The sequence below is a fragment of the Cydia pomonella genome, chromosome 22, assembly GCF_033807575.1.
Source record: "Cydia pomonella isolate Wapato2018A chromosome 22, ilCydPomo1, whole genome shotgun sequence".
Taxonomy (NCBI): domain Eukaryota; kingdom Metazoa; phylum Arthropoda; class Insecta; order Lepidoptera; family Tortricidae; genus Cydia; species Cydia pomonella.
This window is the reverse complement of record NC_084724.1, coordinates 5,160,147-5,176,125: the sequence shown is the minus strand read 5'-3', so window position 1 is coordinate 5,176,125 and position 15,979 is coordinate 5,160,147. Positions and strand designations below refer to the sequence as shown.

The following is a 15,979-nucleotide window of genomic DNA, read 5'->3' as shown; positions in this document are numbered from 1 at the left end:
AATGTAGACATAAACGCACGACTCCCGCCCCACGCCCATTTGGTATTTTCTATGGGGACGCGGCGGCACGTGATAGGTTATTTTTTTATAGTTGACTACAGCGTATCGAAAGGAATCTTATACTTGAGTCTATACATAAAAAGTACGCAATTATAGTTTAGTATACGAAATCTTAATTCAACCATTACAGCTTAGTCGACGAGTAAAAAATGTTATTTTGTCCCTCTCATCAGCAAAATGTTCTGAAAAAGCAGTAGAAAAAGATAACGCCTTAACCTTCAAAAGAAATAGAATCGATAAAAGCCATTAACTTATTTGTCTTAGATTAAAGAGTTTATGACTTAGAATTAAATAACGTGAACGACTATAAACTTGTAAGTATATACTTTTGTGTTAAAATTAACATTACATGTACAACAATGGCTAGGAAACCACATATTTTAATAATTTTAACTTTGTATTGTTTTTCCTCAACAGAAGCAGTTTTTTGTAAGTAAATTTATAAGTAAAATAATTCTTTATAATTAAATCATGTCAATAAACTATTTTTTATCAATCGAGCGAGCGAAGCGAAGTGAAGTTCTTACATTGGAACACACGGCTGGCTAGGGGCACGTCCCGGCATTTCGATGTTCTGAAGATGAACTATCAGAGCCAGAGAATAGTTTGATGGAGAATAACTTAAGTAAATTTGTTCTATTTTTAGTAAAATTATGTAAACGCGTAGTTGAGGACATAATATTTTAGTCATTAAATTATGAGCCTGCTCGATCAAGGAGTCTTGGAGCTACAAGAGCCCAGAAGGCCAAAAAGCTATTTGTGAGGGGTCTTGCTATTCTGGTCATCTTATTTGCATGAAAGTATGGTTGAGTTTGGTATCAAATGAAAGTGCTCGGTTTACACATTTATAATGTTGTTTTTTAATATACGATTTTAAAATAATTAGCGAGATAAAAACGAAATAAAATAAACAAAATGTAGGTAAGTATATGACAGGAAAGATTACGGTTTACCACAGATACAATGTATTTTAATTTTTAATCTCTATGGTGACTTAAATCTATCAGACCTGGCAATAAGTCGCACGCGGTTTTTGATCCTTTGCCGACTTTTTTTATATACTACGGCGGTGGCAAACAAGCATACGGCCCGCCTGATGGTTAGCAGTCTCCGTAGCCTATGTACGCCTGCAACTCCAGAGGAGTTACATGCGCGTTGCCGACCCTAAGTACATTCAATTGATCTATCTTTTTGGCGAACCGCGAGTTCTCGGGGCGAACTACTAGTTATGTACAGTCAGCGTCAAATACTTTGTAGCAGTCATCGTGTCCAAATAGTTCGGTACACCATACTAAATATATGGTGTACCGAACTATTTGGCTACTTTGGTTGCTACAAAATATTTGACGCTGACTGTACAGCAGTGTTACTGTACATTGTACAGTAACACTGCTTAGTGCTTTATCTACATTATCGAACAAGTGAGCGAAGCAAAGCGAAGTTCTTACATTCAACTTGGAACACACGGCTGGCTAGGAACACATCCCGGCGTATAGTTTGATGGGCAATAACTTGAGTAAATTTGTTCTAATTTAAATTAAATTGAAAATAAAAGAGAAGAGTCGTCGAATGTATGAACCCAATACATTCGACGTCTCTTCTCTTTCCGAACAGACTCTAACTTAACAGTTTTGAATGATTCACGGTTGGTTTCACTACACTTAAATCGACCGGGATATAAACCGTGATTACCTTTCATATTGTTTTGATTGAGCTCCCTATTTCCACACAGTTACATGCATCTTGTTCACGGATAACTGGAGATAGCGGGTGTTAAGTGTAGACTGTAACTTTAGTTAAGAGTTAAACTATAGTTATTGCTTTCAGCTCAAAATAAGAATACTACAACAGAAATCAATGATGGCGAAGCATGCGTCAAAGGACAATTATACAAGAAGGACTGTAATAGTTGTCACTGCATTTTTGGTTCGCATTTAGTGTGTACCAAAATGGGTTGCTTGAGACAATCCGAGGACCAACGGAAGTCTACCAAACATATCTGTGTGCCGGGGAAGTTCTATAGGGATGGGTGTAAAAGATGCTTTTGTAGTGAGGAGGAGCGGCTGCTTTGTGGTCCTGCAGACTGCAATACAGTTAGTAAACGTAAGTGTTTATTTTATAAGCTTTTATTACAATGTAGGTATGTATGTTCGGGTGAAATGTGCGAACCCGTGCAGCTTGGCGACGCCCTTGCTCGGCTTGTACCCAAACCGTTCTAGCATTTGTCATCTTCGAAGCTCAGGTTAGAAAGACGCTATTTTCAAATAACTTTACACATTTTATTGGCTTTGTTACAGTACCAACCACACACGAGGCCATCCATTACCACAGTAAATATTCTCCTTCGCAACAACACAACCTCCCTCTTCTGAAGCACAGATCCTCCGAATGTACCCCCGGATCGTCTTATCGTGTCGACTGCAACACCTGTCTCTGTCTCGCTAATGGGAACCTTCAGTGTGGCCAGCTGCTCTGTCCTAGTCATGATGATGTGCACAGAGTTAAGGCGAAAGCTTTGTCAGGTCGGCAGATTCTGTATTTCTGTTTACACCATGAAATTTTACCGGTGATCAGGAACCAATTTTTCTAATTCAGTCATCGATGGCGATCACATTTAACTATGGAACATATCGTCGTTGCGCTTACCAAATCTGATATGTGCGCGAAACGAATTAATACTTTATGTGTTTTGTTTCTAGGTAACTATTTGTCAATCAAAAATCGAACACATATCAGCTTTGAGAAGCGCAACGACGATATAGTGTCTAGTAGCGGTACTGAAAAATCCGCTACTTGACGCTAGATGTCGACAACGAATATAATAAGATTTTTTGTAAGAATCCTGATGTATGGAGGAAGCACTCCATACTTACTTATTTATTTACAAAGGAAATAGAGAGAAAGAGAATAAAAGTGTTGTATGTAAATCTCTAGTTTATTTGTATTATAATTTCTAGCAACGGAAACTAATACCGGATACCTATATTCCGTGTCTTCAATGTTCATTTCAAAGTTCACTTTATTTTTGAATGTGCTATATAGTTGAAGCGATCATTAGTAAATGGGAAAAGTATCGACAGTTAAATTCATCGATTTAGGAACTCTCTATCTGTTTCTGTTTCAATGGAATTTTGTTCCCTAAATTCCGATGTATGTTGCCATTTTGATCTACAGGCCAACCATGCGACGACCTTGACATTATAGATAAAAATCTGGAGTGCGTGCTATGTCAATGCGTAGGCGGCACCAATGTGTGCCAAGCGAAACCCAACTGTCTGCCAGCCAAGAAGCATGAACCGATCGAGGAGAACTCAGGGAAGGAATGTACCCCAGGGATGATATATAGGTGAGTGTACTTGGTATTATTATGTGCTTGCTATGTCAATACGTGCATGGCACCAATGTGTGCCAAGCGAAACCCAACTGTGTGCCTAAGAAGCATGTACAGATCGAGGAGAAAGGAAAGAATGTATCCCGAGCATGATATACAAGTGAATGTTCAAGGGCCTCAGATTCAACAACTAGTTGCGGTTTTCAACTGGTTTTGATACGACATTTACGATCGTCTTGGTTATTGGAGTGCATCTGTCACAAGACTGTCACTTTAATTCGCATGCACCAGGCGTCAAGCGTTTATGTATACTCTGCGAGGTGAATATGTTTCGACTTTGAACTCTGAAAATCCTAAGATCGTATTTTCGGAAATAGACCTCGTTTAATAATACGTTTCTGGTTTAGAGCACTGTACTTTCTACTTACGTTTCTTTTTTTTTACGACAAGCAATCAAAATTTTGAAGGCGCTGGTGGCCTAGCGGTAAGAGCGTGCGAGTTGTAATCTGGAGGTTGCGAGTTCAAACCCCGGCTTGAACCAATGAATTTTACGGAACTTATAATATCATTTGATATTTACTAGTCGCTCTTCGGTGATGGAAAACATTGTGAGGAAACCGGACTAATCCCAATAAGGTCTAGTTTATCCTTTGGGTTGGAAGGTCAGATGGCAGCCGCTTTCATAAAAGTTTGTGCCTACGCCAATTCTAGCAATTAGTTGCCAAGCAGACCCCAGGCTACCATGAGCCGTGGCAATATGCCGGATAACGGGAGGATGAAGAAGCAATTACAATTTTGATTTTAAATGGATTGGTTCTACGATTTCAATTTTGATAATTAAGTCCCCATTCCATGAATGGAGCATTCCACGGGCTGTCCCGTATGGACACATTTTATTTCCTGTGTTGTGACTTTTTTTCGGCGTTCAAAGCAGGCGACTATTTTTCTGTGCATATTTTTGACCATTAGCCACAGAAAAGAAAACTTTTGTACCAGCAAATCTTCAAAAAATTTACGTTTGTACGGGACCACGGTAGACAATTTGTTGGAATGCTCCAAATAACGATATTTTTTACCTAAATTGGTAACTGAAAGTCTACTGAAGTTTATTTATACTTAGCCGTATTTATTAAAATGCAAATGTATTTTACTTACATCGTATTCGAAATGAAAAATAGTGTTTAACTCACGAGAAAGGCACCATTTCATGCCTTAACAGTCTTCTATTTACCTCCAGGCGATCCTGCAACAAGTGTTTCTGCACAGAAACCCACAGTCTCCGATGCACAATGAAGAGTTGCCTCAACAAAGCGCAAGTCAGCCATTCTCACAGGATACGGAAGCACTGGGTAGACTATACATTGCGAAAGGCAGGAAGGAAAGCTTAATTTTATTCATTTTAAATGTGTATTATTAAGATTTTGTTAATAAATGAGCTTAAGTAGTTTTGAATCTTGGATTACGTCTAATATTAAATTGCTTTTGAAAAAGTGGCCCCACATCTAGTCATCAACGCTATGAAAAATGGTATCACTGCGCTGTTTTTATTTACTGTACGTCGAGCAGCAGCCATAGACCTGGGAGACGCTAGTGTGGGGTGGCCCAGAAGGCCTCACAACACTAGAGTCAGACCAAGATAAGTCTGCAATGATTTTGATAGCACACGTGTGCAAGTGTTATTTATACGTCATAATTTCATAAAAGTTTGACGTTTAAAATGACACTTGCACTGCGTGTGCTATCGAAATCGATGGACACTTGTCTTGGTCTAACTCTAGCGTCTTTTGAGTGTCGGCGTCTATGTCAGCGATATGGAAAATGTTGCGTCCAGCAGCAGCCGTATAGTTCGGGAGACGCTAGCGTGGGGTCTCAAGAGAATCACCCTAAAAAAGAGACAGATCTTACAATTTGAATTTATAACGGCATTATAATTATAAGTCGTATTTTTTCAAAAAGATTTTAGATCTCCCGTCTGAATTTAACAGGGCCGACCAGATAATATACCGGATAAAAATCTAGTTTTTTTGCACTATCACAGATTTTAAATCTACGAAAGACTCGTATACCTACATAAGATAAATGCATCCAGTACAGTATATTGTTAATATTGTGACCTCACATGATACGTGACGCCTATGTGGTGTTGATGTGAAGGTATGCATATTTTGATGCAATTTTACTGTAATCGCAGTCCAGTTGACTCTACATTAAAATAGCCCATTATGAGTTATCGAGCGGGCAATTCGTGAATTATAGTCTAACAGTCATAAAACAGCGGTACTGCAGTAATAAGCGATAATTGCAATTGATTGTGAAACCATGGTGAAGCTAGGACTGGTGGTGGTTGCGGCAATTTGCTGTCTAGCTGTTATTGAGGCTTTGCTGGGTAGGTACCTAAATAATGCATAGGTTCCAGTGCTGAACACGGTCCTGACAATTGACGTCTACCTTAAAAATAAGACGATAAGTATTATTATTCACTGATGCTCGGGACACTTTCTATGTTAACACAGATATGTTGTACTTGCCGCGAAACTAAGTCAACTAATTACCCATTGAATACTCACATAAGTATTAAAATGTGTTATGCAACACATGTTGTATTATTTTATTTACAAATCAAAATTAACGTTACTAGAGTCTGTGCGGAAAGAGAAGAGTCGTGGAATGTATGGGGCCCAATACATTTCACAACTCTTCTCTTTTCGAACAGACTCTAGCGGAAACTAGCCAGATAAACTGTGAACATTCCGCCCACAAAAAAACATAAACGGCACCATATAAAATATATGAACAAAGCGGGGTCAAATTCATATTATTACCTACGTTCTAAGAACATTCCAGCTCACCGCAGGCAAAGCAGGACAAACACTACAAAGAGTCAAGTCCTAGAAGAGGTGAATAACAAATGCACACCGGGAAAGTTCTATAAGAGGGGTTGCAAGAGGTGCTTCTGCGATGACAAGCAGAGGCCCGTATGTGGAAATACTGCGGACTGCAAGTTGGCTAATAAGTGTACGTGGTTTTAGTATATTTAAGAGTAAGGCTGTTTTTTATACTTCGTTCACACCCTTTTTTTCTGACAAGCGATATTGTTTGACTTATGAATAAAAAATCTTCACTGATAAGAAAAATTTGTGGAGGTACCTAAAATAAATATTAATACGTATGTAGACTAAATATGTGGTATACTTATGAAACGTGGGCACTCAGTGATGTGAATCGCATAGGTTCAGCACTAAGCAAAATTGTTGGCAATTTTTGCAGTGACTTTTTAAGCTTTGTCTAAAAAAAAATATTAAATAATATTTTACAGAATTTTAACAATAAACTTTAAATAATCTTAATAATAATAATAATACAGACTACAAATAAATTTGAAGTAAAGGCATAAAAAACATCCCCCAAGTCGCTGCCGACGTGCAGTGTACCCAGAAGGCTGGCCGCATTGCCAGATTTGTCTTCCTGGGCCTATATATAAAGGTTTACCAGCGCGCAGCCGCTAAAAAACCGACCTAGGGTAGTCAAGGTGGTATCTATCCAGATATCCAGATACTACCATGACTTCACTTACTGCAGCAAAAAATATGCTTTCAAATTACACCAATTTGCGTAACAGAACTGGTAGTTAAGAGCAAATAATGTACTTATATCACATAAACCTTCTCAGTCTAACGAAACTTTGCATTGAAAGCTAATTAATAATGTCTTTCGCAGACCCAACAAAACCCAATTTCCTCCGCTCCTACTCTTTCTTAGAGCTCCAGCAACTGCCATCACTACCACATCAGTCAGCCAACTGCACGTCTGGAGTCACTTATCGAGTCGACTGTGACGCATGCATTTGCCTCGCAAATAAGAATCTTATGTGTAACGATCTACTATGTCCAAGCTATGAGGATATTAATAGGATTCTGGCTAAAGATTTGACTGGTAAGTATGAACTCTTTATACTTGAGGATTTTCCGCTTTATTAGTTCCAACACAGAGCTCCAGCAACTACGTACCTTCACTACCTCACCAGTCATCAAACTGCACCCCCGGAGTTTCCTACCCCACTCGGTAGCGATGCTTGCGACTGCCTCGCAAATAAGAACCTGATGTGTAATGATCTTCTGTGCCCTTGCTATGAACATAATATTAATAGGATACTGGCTAAAGATGTAACTGGTGAATATGAAGACTTTATACTAATAATGATTTTCGAGCCAAGCCCAGCTTCTTACGCTCCTACTCTTCTTCTGAACTCCAAAAGTACAATAAATGATAAAACATCATGATCCTGAATAGGGAATACGTCTGGTAAGTGTCCTTTTTACTAGTTGTCACCTTTTATTTTGAAGTGGAGTTGTAACTGTTCAATGTCCGATGATCTGCCATTCATAATTATTAACAAAAACAAACATTTTACGAACTTCATCAACAGTTCCACTTCATCAAATAGTGTTTGCAAAGAAAGAGTTACTATGAAAACCCAAAGCACTAAGTAGGTGTGCCTATAATATTTAAAAAGTTCCCACGATTTCTCTTAGCATCTCATGAACGGGATCTTTGGAAAAAAGGATTTTCCAAATCGATCTCGTCTTCTCCGAGAAATTGAGCGACAATGAACAACATAACATAATGGATAACATAAAAGAGAGTTCCCGACGTATTGACTTTTTCTTTTTGTTTAGGAAATAAATGTGAAGTGGGCAGAAACATGACCCAGGATTGCATCTCATGTTCTTGCATCAAAGGCCTACTTAAGTGTGAAGCCCTGTCTAACTGCACTCCAAACGGGAGGAGAGACATTCAGTATGAAGCACCTCTGGACCTGGATATGAAAGAGAACCGTCAGTGTTCGAAGGGAATGGTCTATAAGTAAGTCCATACACGACAGCATGTGCGACATTAGCTAGGTAGGTAGCTTTATTTGACGTTCATAAGCGCATTGTAATATGCCTACTTGAAAAATAAATATAATCTTTATGAATTTATGACCATTTATCTTTACCATAAGAATAGCATGGTCGAATAAAGGATGACCCATGCTGGAATGTCCGAGGCGTCTGATAGTTTAGTTTTCTATATAAATCATCACGTGCTGACTGACCACCCGTCATAGAAAAAGATGAGTCAGAAGTCAGAAGCCTTGGCCCGGACCCGGACCGTTTCGTGAGTCATCCTCAAACCAAAAAGACGGACAATGTCTATTTAAACAAGATTGGGTTCCTCCGAAATGGAAATTCTATCAGGCGTCAGTAACGCAGACTTCCGTTTTTAGGGTTCCGTAGTCAACTAGGAACCCTTATAGTTTCGCCATGTCCGTCTGTCTGTCTGTCTGTCCGAGGCTTTGCTCCGTGGTCGTTAGTGCTAGAAAGCTGAAATTTGGCATGGATATATAAATCAATATATAAAGCCGACAAAGTCGTACAATAAAATCTAAAAATTTAATTTTTTTTAGGGTACCTCCCTCCCTCTACACGTAAAGTGGGGGTGAAATTTTTTTTTCGCTTCAACCCTAGAGTGTGGGGTATCGTTGGAAAGGTCTTTCAAAACTAATAGGGGTTTTCAAGAAACATTTTTTGATAAAGTGAATATATTCGGAGATAATTGCTCCGATAGAAAAAATAAATGTGTCCCCCCCTCTAACTTTTGAACCGTAGGTCCAAAAAATATGAAAAAAATCGTGGAAGTAGAGCTTAAGAAAGACATTAAATGAAAACTATAGCGGACATGATCAGTTTAGCTGTTTTAGAGTTATCGCAAAAAGTTTTCCCTTCATAGTAAAAAGACTTACTTTAATTAGGTACTGATTATGCAAATTTGCCTATTTGTTTAACTCGGGTGAAAGGTACCGTTTCATCCCTTGGTTAACAATTTACTATACTTTAAGCTCCAGTTTAGCTTATTGTGACGGAAGAGTAACTACGGAACCCTACACTGAGCGTGGCCCGACATGCTCTTGGCCGGTTATTTCCATTTTTGTTTGGTGCCTAGAACTCTGGTCGTACATTTTGTCATGTCATTTGGTCATTACGTCCTGGGTTCGAATCCTGGTAAGGACATTCATTTGTGTGTTTATCACAAACATTTTTTCCTGAGTTATGGATGTTTTCTATGTGTAGTTTTGTTTTGTCTGAGTAGGTACCCACAACACAAGCCTTCTTGAGCTTACTGTGGGACTTAGTTAAGCAGTGTAAGAACGTCCTATAATGGACAATATCCAATATATCCATAAATATGTTCCCAGGCGCGACTGTAACCGCTGCTACTGCCAGAAGGATAACACCCTCCGCTGCACCCTGATGCGGTGCTTGAAGCACACCGAGGTGCAGCGGCTGAAGAAGCTGCGCTCACAACTGGAGAGAGACGGGCTTTGAACGCAACGATTAAACATGTTTAGCAATATATTCGTTATTAAACCGATTAAAGGTTACCTGCTTTGATTTAGTATGAGAACGTTTCGTATATAGTTTTAAAACGAATACGGGACTTAATCGCGTAAACTTACGTTTATTATATGGCCTGACGTTTCGAACGTGACATTACGTTCGTGGTCACAGGCAGACGTTTTGTATATGTTGGGATCAAATATCGATCGCGGCAATTAGAGCCAAAACTTCAAAAATATGGGTTATAATTCGGTCAGGATCCTATTCACACACAGACGAGATTAACTTTACGAGGGCCTTTATTGTATGTAATTTGACTATTTTTACGAGATGTAAAGTAGCTTCTAACTTTCTAATATACTACTTGAATCTGAGAATTTTAGAACCAAGAAAGACATTGCGGTCGGTTGTATTTTGGAAACACTGGAAACTTCTGAAATAAAATAGAAATAAATAAATATTATAGGACATTATTACACAAATTGACTAAGTCCCACAGTAAGCTCAATAAGGCTTGTGTTGAGGGTACTTAGACAACGATATATATAATATATAAATATTTATAAATACTTAAATACATAGAAAACACCCATGACTCAGGAACAAATATCCATGCTCATCACACGAATAAATGCCCTTACCAGGATTTGAACCCGGGACCATCAGCTTCGTAGGCAGGGTCACTACCCACTAGGCCAAACCGGTCGTCAACAATATTATAAATATTATATAACATAGTATGGACTATTAAGATTTCTCTTGATATCCCTCAGTGTTGGTACAAGATTGTAGTCTTCTTTCACTTCTTCTCACCTGGTAACTTTGGTAATAGTTACGAATTGAGGGAAACGTTTTTTCGTATGGGTAACCAATTATTAATTGAGCTATTAGGATAACCTCTAGAGTAATGATGTCAACTTTGCCCTTGCAATATTGCGCTGGACTTAGACCCTGGCAGGGCAACAAATCATGAACTCAACGACCGAACAACAAGAACCTAGTTATTAGGGAATTATGGGTCAAATTCGTATGTCAAAGAAAATATACCAGCTTTTTGCAAATGTATTGGGAACAACGGTCGCATGGATCATAAAATTTTCTGATTCAACTTGTAATTGTCAATATCGTTTATAATCAAAAGCCTTAATTAAAAATTCCAGAAACTTAATGTAGCGGGTAAAATTAAAAATAAATATTTTAGTACCTTTTTATTAGCTTACATGGTGCGTGAAATTTCCTAATTAACTTAACTTTTTAACAGTCTGAAATTTTGGAAGTATTTAGTTAGAAATGTTCAAGATCGTGACATTTCTAACTTTACTGTGTCTTCTTCGGCTCGCAAGATGCAATTTTCGTAAGTGTCTTTCTTTATTCCATTATCTGATTGCCTATTTTCCGTTAATTCTCCATTTTTCCGAAGGCACGTGTGTTCCGAACACGCAGTTTTTTCTGAATGACCGCATATGCTACTGCGACGGTAAAGGCCAGTGGACTGAATCCAGCTGCCACAAGCTCTGCACGCCTGGTCAAACGGTATGGCATGGCTGCAGTCAATGCGTCTGCCAGGACAACGGACAACTCCTCTGCAACAATATCAACTGTTCGGAGGACCAAAAAACAACCCCAGCCACGAAAGCCATTAATTCTATAGGACACTGGTGTACTCCGCTAAGAATATACTACGTCGACTGTAATGTCTGCGTCTGTCCAGAGTCAGGCAGAACCGCCAATGTACACTGCGTCAAAGATAGTTCTTGTACCGCCTTAAGAACTCCCTCCATATCTGACCTATTGGCATCTAACAAAAACACATGCAAACCAAGTGTTTTGTATGTCTTCCACTGTCTCCAATGCTTATGTTCTGACGAAGGAATCTTCAGCCTTAACAATTGTATAGAAACTTGTCCATCCAAACCAAAGCAAAGTTTATCACGTACATGTACACCTCACTCGTTCTACAGAAATGATTGTAACGTATGTCTGTGTCCAAGTAGCGGAGTACATAGTGACTCTTCCTGCACTGAAGAAGTGTGTGATGGCACATTTAGATTTAAGGTTCTTCAAGCGTTAACATCAGAAACAAAAATGTGCATTCCTCACCAATTCACCTTGCCTCAATGTCTATACTGCCATTGTAATCCAGATGGAACGATTAATCAACAAACTTGCTTAGAACTTAACTGTTTAAAGACATATTTCTACGAATACAGCGTGAGGAGCACTTGTAGTCCAGGAGAAATGGTACCGTTCTGCACGGAATGCTTCTGCCTTCGCAACGGTTCAACGCATCATGATTACTGCACAAGAGGTTGTTCATATCGAAACAAAATACTAGCCCTAGAAAAACTTTTCAAAGACTCTAAAAATCATCAACTACTAGACGTGCATGCCTTTGATACAACCTCGAATGCATTGACATGCGAACAGAATTCAATATTTGTAGAAAACGGTAAATTCTGCCTATGTCCCGATAGCCACACTAAAGAGAAATCTTGCTTAGTAGCCGTTAAGAAGTCATTAAACCTCGAAGATCCTGTATTAAAGTTTGATTTTAAAGAGAGTAAAATTAACATAGACTTCAATAAACCTTGTATGCCAAGCACGTTCGTAGAATTTGAATGTAACACTTGCTTCTGCTCAAAAAATGGAACTATTGATCCTGATTGGTGCACCTATGACGACTGCGAAGCCATACGGATAATTCAAGAAGCTCAAAAAGCTCATGGCCCCGTGGCTAAAGAACTACCAACATGCACCCCTGGATCTTTAACCGAAATTAGTTGTAATTTCTGCATCTGTCCCGATAATGGTCTGTCAAAGGATAGAGCATGTACAAAAAACCGTTGCGGTGACGTGGAAGCGGTGACCGCTACAGACAATTTTGACTGCGATCCGTTAGAGTATTACGAGGTCGACTGCAACATTTGCTTATGTCCTAGTGACGGCATCAAGAACGTGGCAAAGTGCACTAAGAATATCTGCGAAGACAATTTCCTCCGAACTGGTGCCTGTGTTCCTGGGAAGCTTTTCAGTGAAGAATGCAACATCTGCATCTGTCCTCCCGACGGCACGAAAAGTGACAGAGTTTGTACTAAACACGATTGTAAAAAGGCTGATACCACGTGGAAGAAGATATACCAGTATTCCAACAGCATTATAGAAGAACTCCCAGATAACGGAGATGTCAGTGAAAAGAAGTTGGACCATTGTTTCCCCGGGGAGCAGTTTACTATCGATGGGCACTTTTGCGTGTGTCCTGAGATGGGTTTTAAAATGTATGCGACATGTTCCAACTCCATTCGTGAAGGAGATGAAAACAAACTGGATAAAAAGTATCGCATTGTGAGTACTTTCGTAATTCGTTAAATTTAATGATCGATTTGATAAAATGATTTAAAATCCTCAACTCCCAATCGAGCTCATCCGAGGGCTCATAAAAATCGTCTAATTTAAATGCAGTCGGCAATAAAGACCAATTGCCAAGCATACCCTTCTTACTAGCGTTATTACAGGCTTACTAGTCTAAAATATAATTTTCAGGATACCCCTACAAACACAAGTTTAGGCATCGGTGACTCTTTCCCGCGTACGCAAAATTCAGAACCTGGAGAAAAATGCTTCATTTACAACAATATGACATCATCAGCGAATGAAACGGCTACAAAATGTACACCAGGATCTCTGTATATTAAAGGGTATGCTAAATACACAGTATAGTTTCGAAAAGTCGTTATTAGAACATAATCGTAAATTACAATTTTAGATGTCGTCAGGTGACAAGCAAAACTCACTAATTATCACCACAAGTTCATTGCAATAATGAACCATATAACTACTCAAATAAGGTTGATTTTTTAAAATTATTTTTTAGTAATTAGTGAGGTTTGCTTGTCACCTGACGATGTCGTCAGAGTTTAGACCAAAATAAGTCGGCAGCGATTTTGATAGCATTCGTAGTGCAAATGTTATTTATACGTCATAATTTCATAGAAGTTTGACGTTTAAAATGACACTTGCCCTGCGTGTGCTATCAAAATCGCTGCAGACTTGTCTTGGTCTAATTCTAAGATGATGGTTGTACTACATGTAGTGCTGAAATACATATAATTTAAGAAACAGAAGACGCAAACTATTATATACTTTAATATAATACATACATACATACACATATTATACAATTAAGTTAAGGCGACAGGTAATGAGATTACAAAGTAAATTTGAAAATGGGATTTAGCAGGTCTGATGTTTTAACGGCAAAGCATTCCACAACCGAACAGCACGAAAAGTAAAAGAGTTGTTATACAGTTTTGATGGTAGAACAACGAGATGTTTCTCCGCACACGGGACACGCGTCGTAACCAGTTACTTACAAACAACTTTGTGTTCTGTTTTGTTTCCAGGTGCCAACAATGCCTGTGTCCTGTCGGGGATGACAAAAGAGAGTACTGCCGATCTTTAAACACGACGCAATGCAATGCTACTGGGTTCTCTTACATGAGAAGCAGCGGAGGTGAGCTTACTTGTTATATGGCCGTTGTGGATCTACAAACCCGGGACCCGGGTACGTCCTTAAACTACGTCCAAAAGAGAGGTATGGGCATTGTGAATGTCATCTGGCCTTGTGTCGTAGGGCACAGCCAGTGGATGTCATTCCAGATCTAGAGCAGAGCCCAACTGGGGAAGTACCTCCACCTTACAGAAAACAGCAGCCAAATAACACTAGACCCTACTCATAGTGTTGTGTTCCTGCCGGTGAGTAAGGTTGCCAGAGCTCATCGAGGGGGGGCGGGTTTAGGGTCGGCAACGCGCATGTAACTCCTCTGGAGTTGCAGGCTTACATAGGCTACGGAGACTGCTTACCATCAGGCGGGCCGTATGCTTGTTTGCCACCGACGTAGTATAAAAAAAAAAAAAAAAAAACAAAGCGGGGGACCCAACATTTTACAATTTACGTCTGTCCAATTCTCTGAAAAGGAATGTGATGGAACTAACTAAAACTGTGATGTTTGGGAAAATTTGTTCTCAATGTTGCTTAAGTATTCGGAAAAGGGCTTGCTCTTTCCTGCTAGGAGACTATCTTTCTCTGAGTACCCACAACAAGCCTGTACCCTGTACCGTGTAGCCTGTACCGTGGGAAATAATCAATTAGTGTAAGAATACTAAGAAAGTATCTATATTTGTTTATTTATCGAAGTGGCACTTTTCTGCTCTTTAACACTATTTTTATTTTTTTGCATACAAAAAAGCGTAAATAATATTTTGAAACAATAATTTTCAGTCGTACATGTGAAAAGCAGTATGTCTCACGTGATAGCAAAATTATTTCCATCTTGGGCGTTAACACTTGACTTCCTCACTACGCTTAGGATTTAATATACGCCCTCGTCGTAAATAGGTAATTTTGCTCCCTTGTGACACGATCTACTATTTAACACTTTATCTCGCAGCCCGCACCACAGTCAACAAGACGGTCGAAAAAATAGCTCTCGCGCCACACCAGCACACTCGCTACAAGTGCGCTACGAACGGGACAGCGAGGGACGTATGCCATATCTGCGAGTGCGAGCAGGACATCATGATTCGCGAGCACTGCTTCAGCAGTACCTCTACAGAATGCGCAGGAGTCGAACCAACGTTTTTGAGAGAAAGAATTTAAAATTACGATTGTTTTTTTACTGTTACTTACAAAGGCAAATGCTATTAAACTCTTTATCCTTGAACAATTAAATTGGGTCGATTTTATATTTTTGACAATTTTATTCTTTTAAAACTAGATAAAATGTGTCTGATTTGAAGAATTTTTCTATCTGGGCGAAAAAAATAAGAAATCTTTTCAGGGACAGAAAAAAATATATGTAATTTTTCGTTGAGTTATGCTTATCTATATTATATAAAGCTGCAGCCCGAACGTTAATCGACACGAATTGTTCTCCCGGAAGGAGGCGCGGGGGGGATTCGAGTTTGGTACGGTCGTACAGGGGGCGGTCCGGTGACCTCCGGAAAAATCCGACATTCGGTCTACCGGATCGGGACAGAAAAATGTTTGACGGCCCGGCTAAACGGTGGGAGATAGTGGGGGGGTGCTCGACCAAATGTCACAGAGGACCCTGGGCAGTTTCGGAGGCCGCCATTTTTTTTTCAAAATGGCGGATTCAAAATGGCGGCCGATTTTCAAGTCGGTCCCGGCGCGCTCAAATTTCGGTCACGGAAT

The 15,979-nt window shown here is 39.3% G+C and overlaps 2 protein-coding genes across 2 annotated transcripts; both read left to right on the top strand.

Annotated features, from left to right (window-relative positions):
• Positions 1-395: 395 nt before the first annotated feature.
• On the top strand, positions 396-9,812 carry LOC133530408 (uncharacterized). Its single transcript, XM_061868317.1, has 11 exons — positions 396-489; positions 1,888-2,163; positions 2,358-2,582; positions 3,235-3,406; positions 4,629-4,773; positions 5,170-5,230; positions 5,685-5,777; positions 6,236-6,406; positions 7,109-7,324; positions 8,068-8,254; positions 9,627-9,812. Exons 1-11 carry the CDS (start codon positions 420-422, stop codon positions 9,754-9,756), a joined length of 1,746 nt encoding a protein of 581 aa, XP_061724301.1. The 5' UTR covers positions 396-419; the 3' UTR covers positions 9,757-9,812.
• Positions 9,813-10,531: 719 nt separating this feature from the next.
• Positions 10,532-15,512, top strand: LOC133529976 (protein psiQ-like). The gene is made up of 5 exons (XM_061867768.1): positions 10,532-11,122; positions 11,189-13,110; positions 13,309-13,463; positions 14,169-14,278; positions 15,216-15,512. The coding sequence occupies exons 1-5, from the start codon at positions 11,059-11,061 to the stop codon at positions 15,422-15,424; spliced, it is 2,460 nt and encodes an 819-aa protein (XP_061723752.1). The 5' UTR covers positions 10,532-11,058; the 3' UTR covers positions 15,425-15,512.
• The last annotated feature ends 467 nt before the right edge of the window (positions 15,513-15,979 follow it).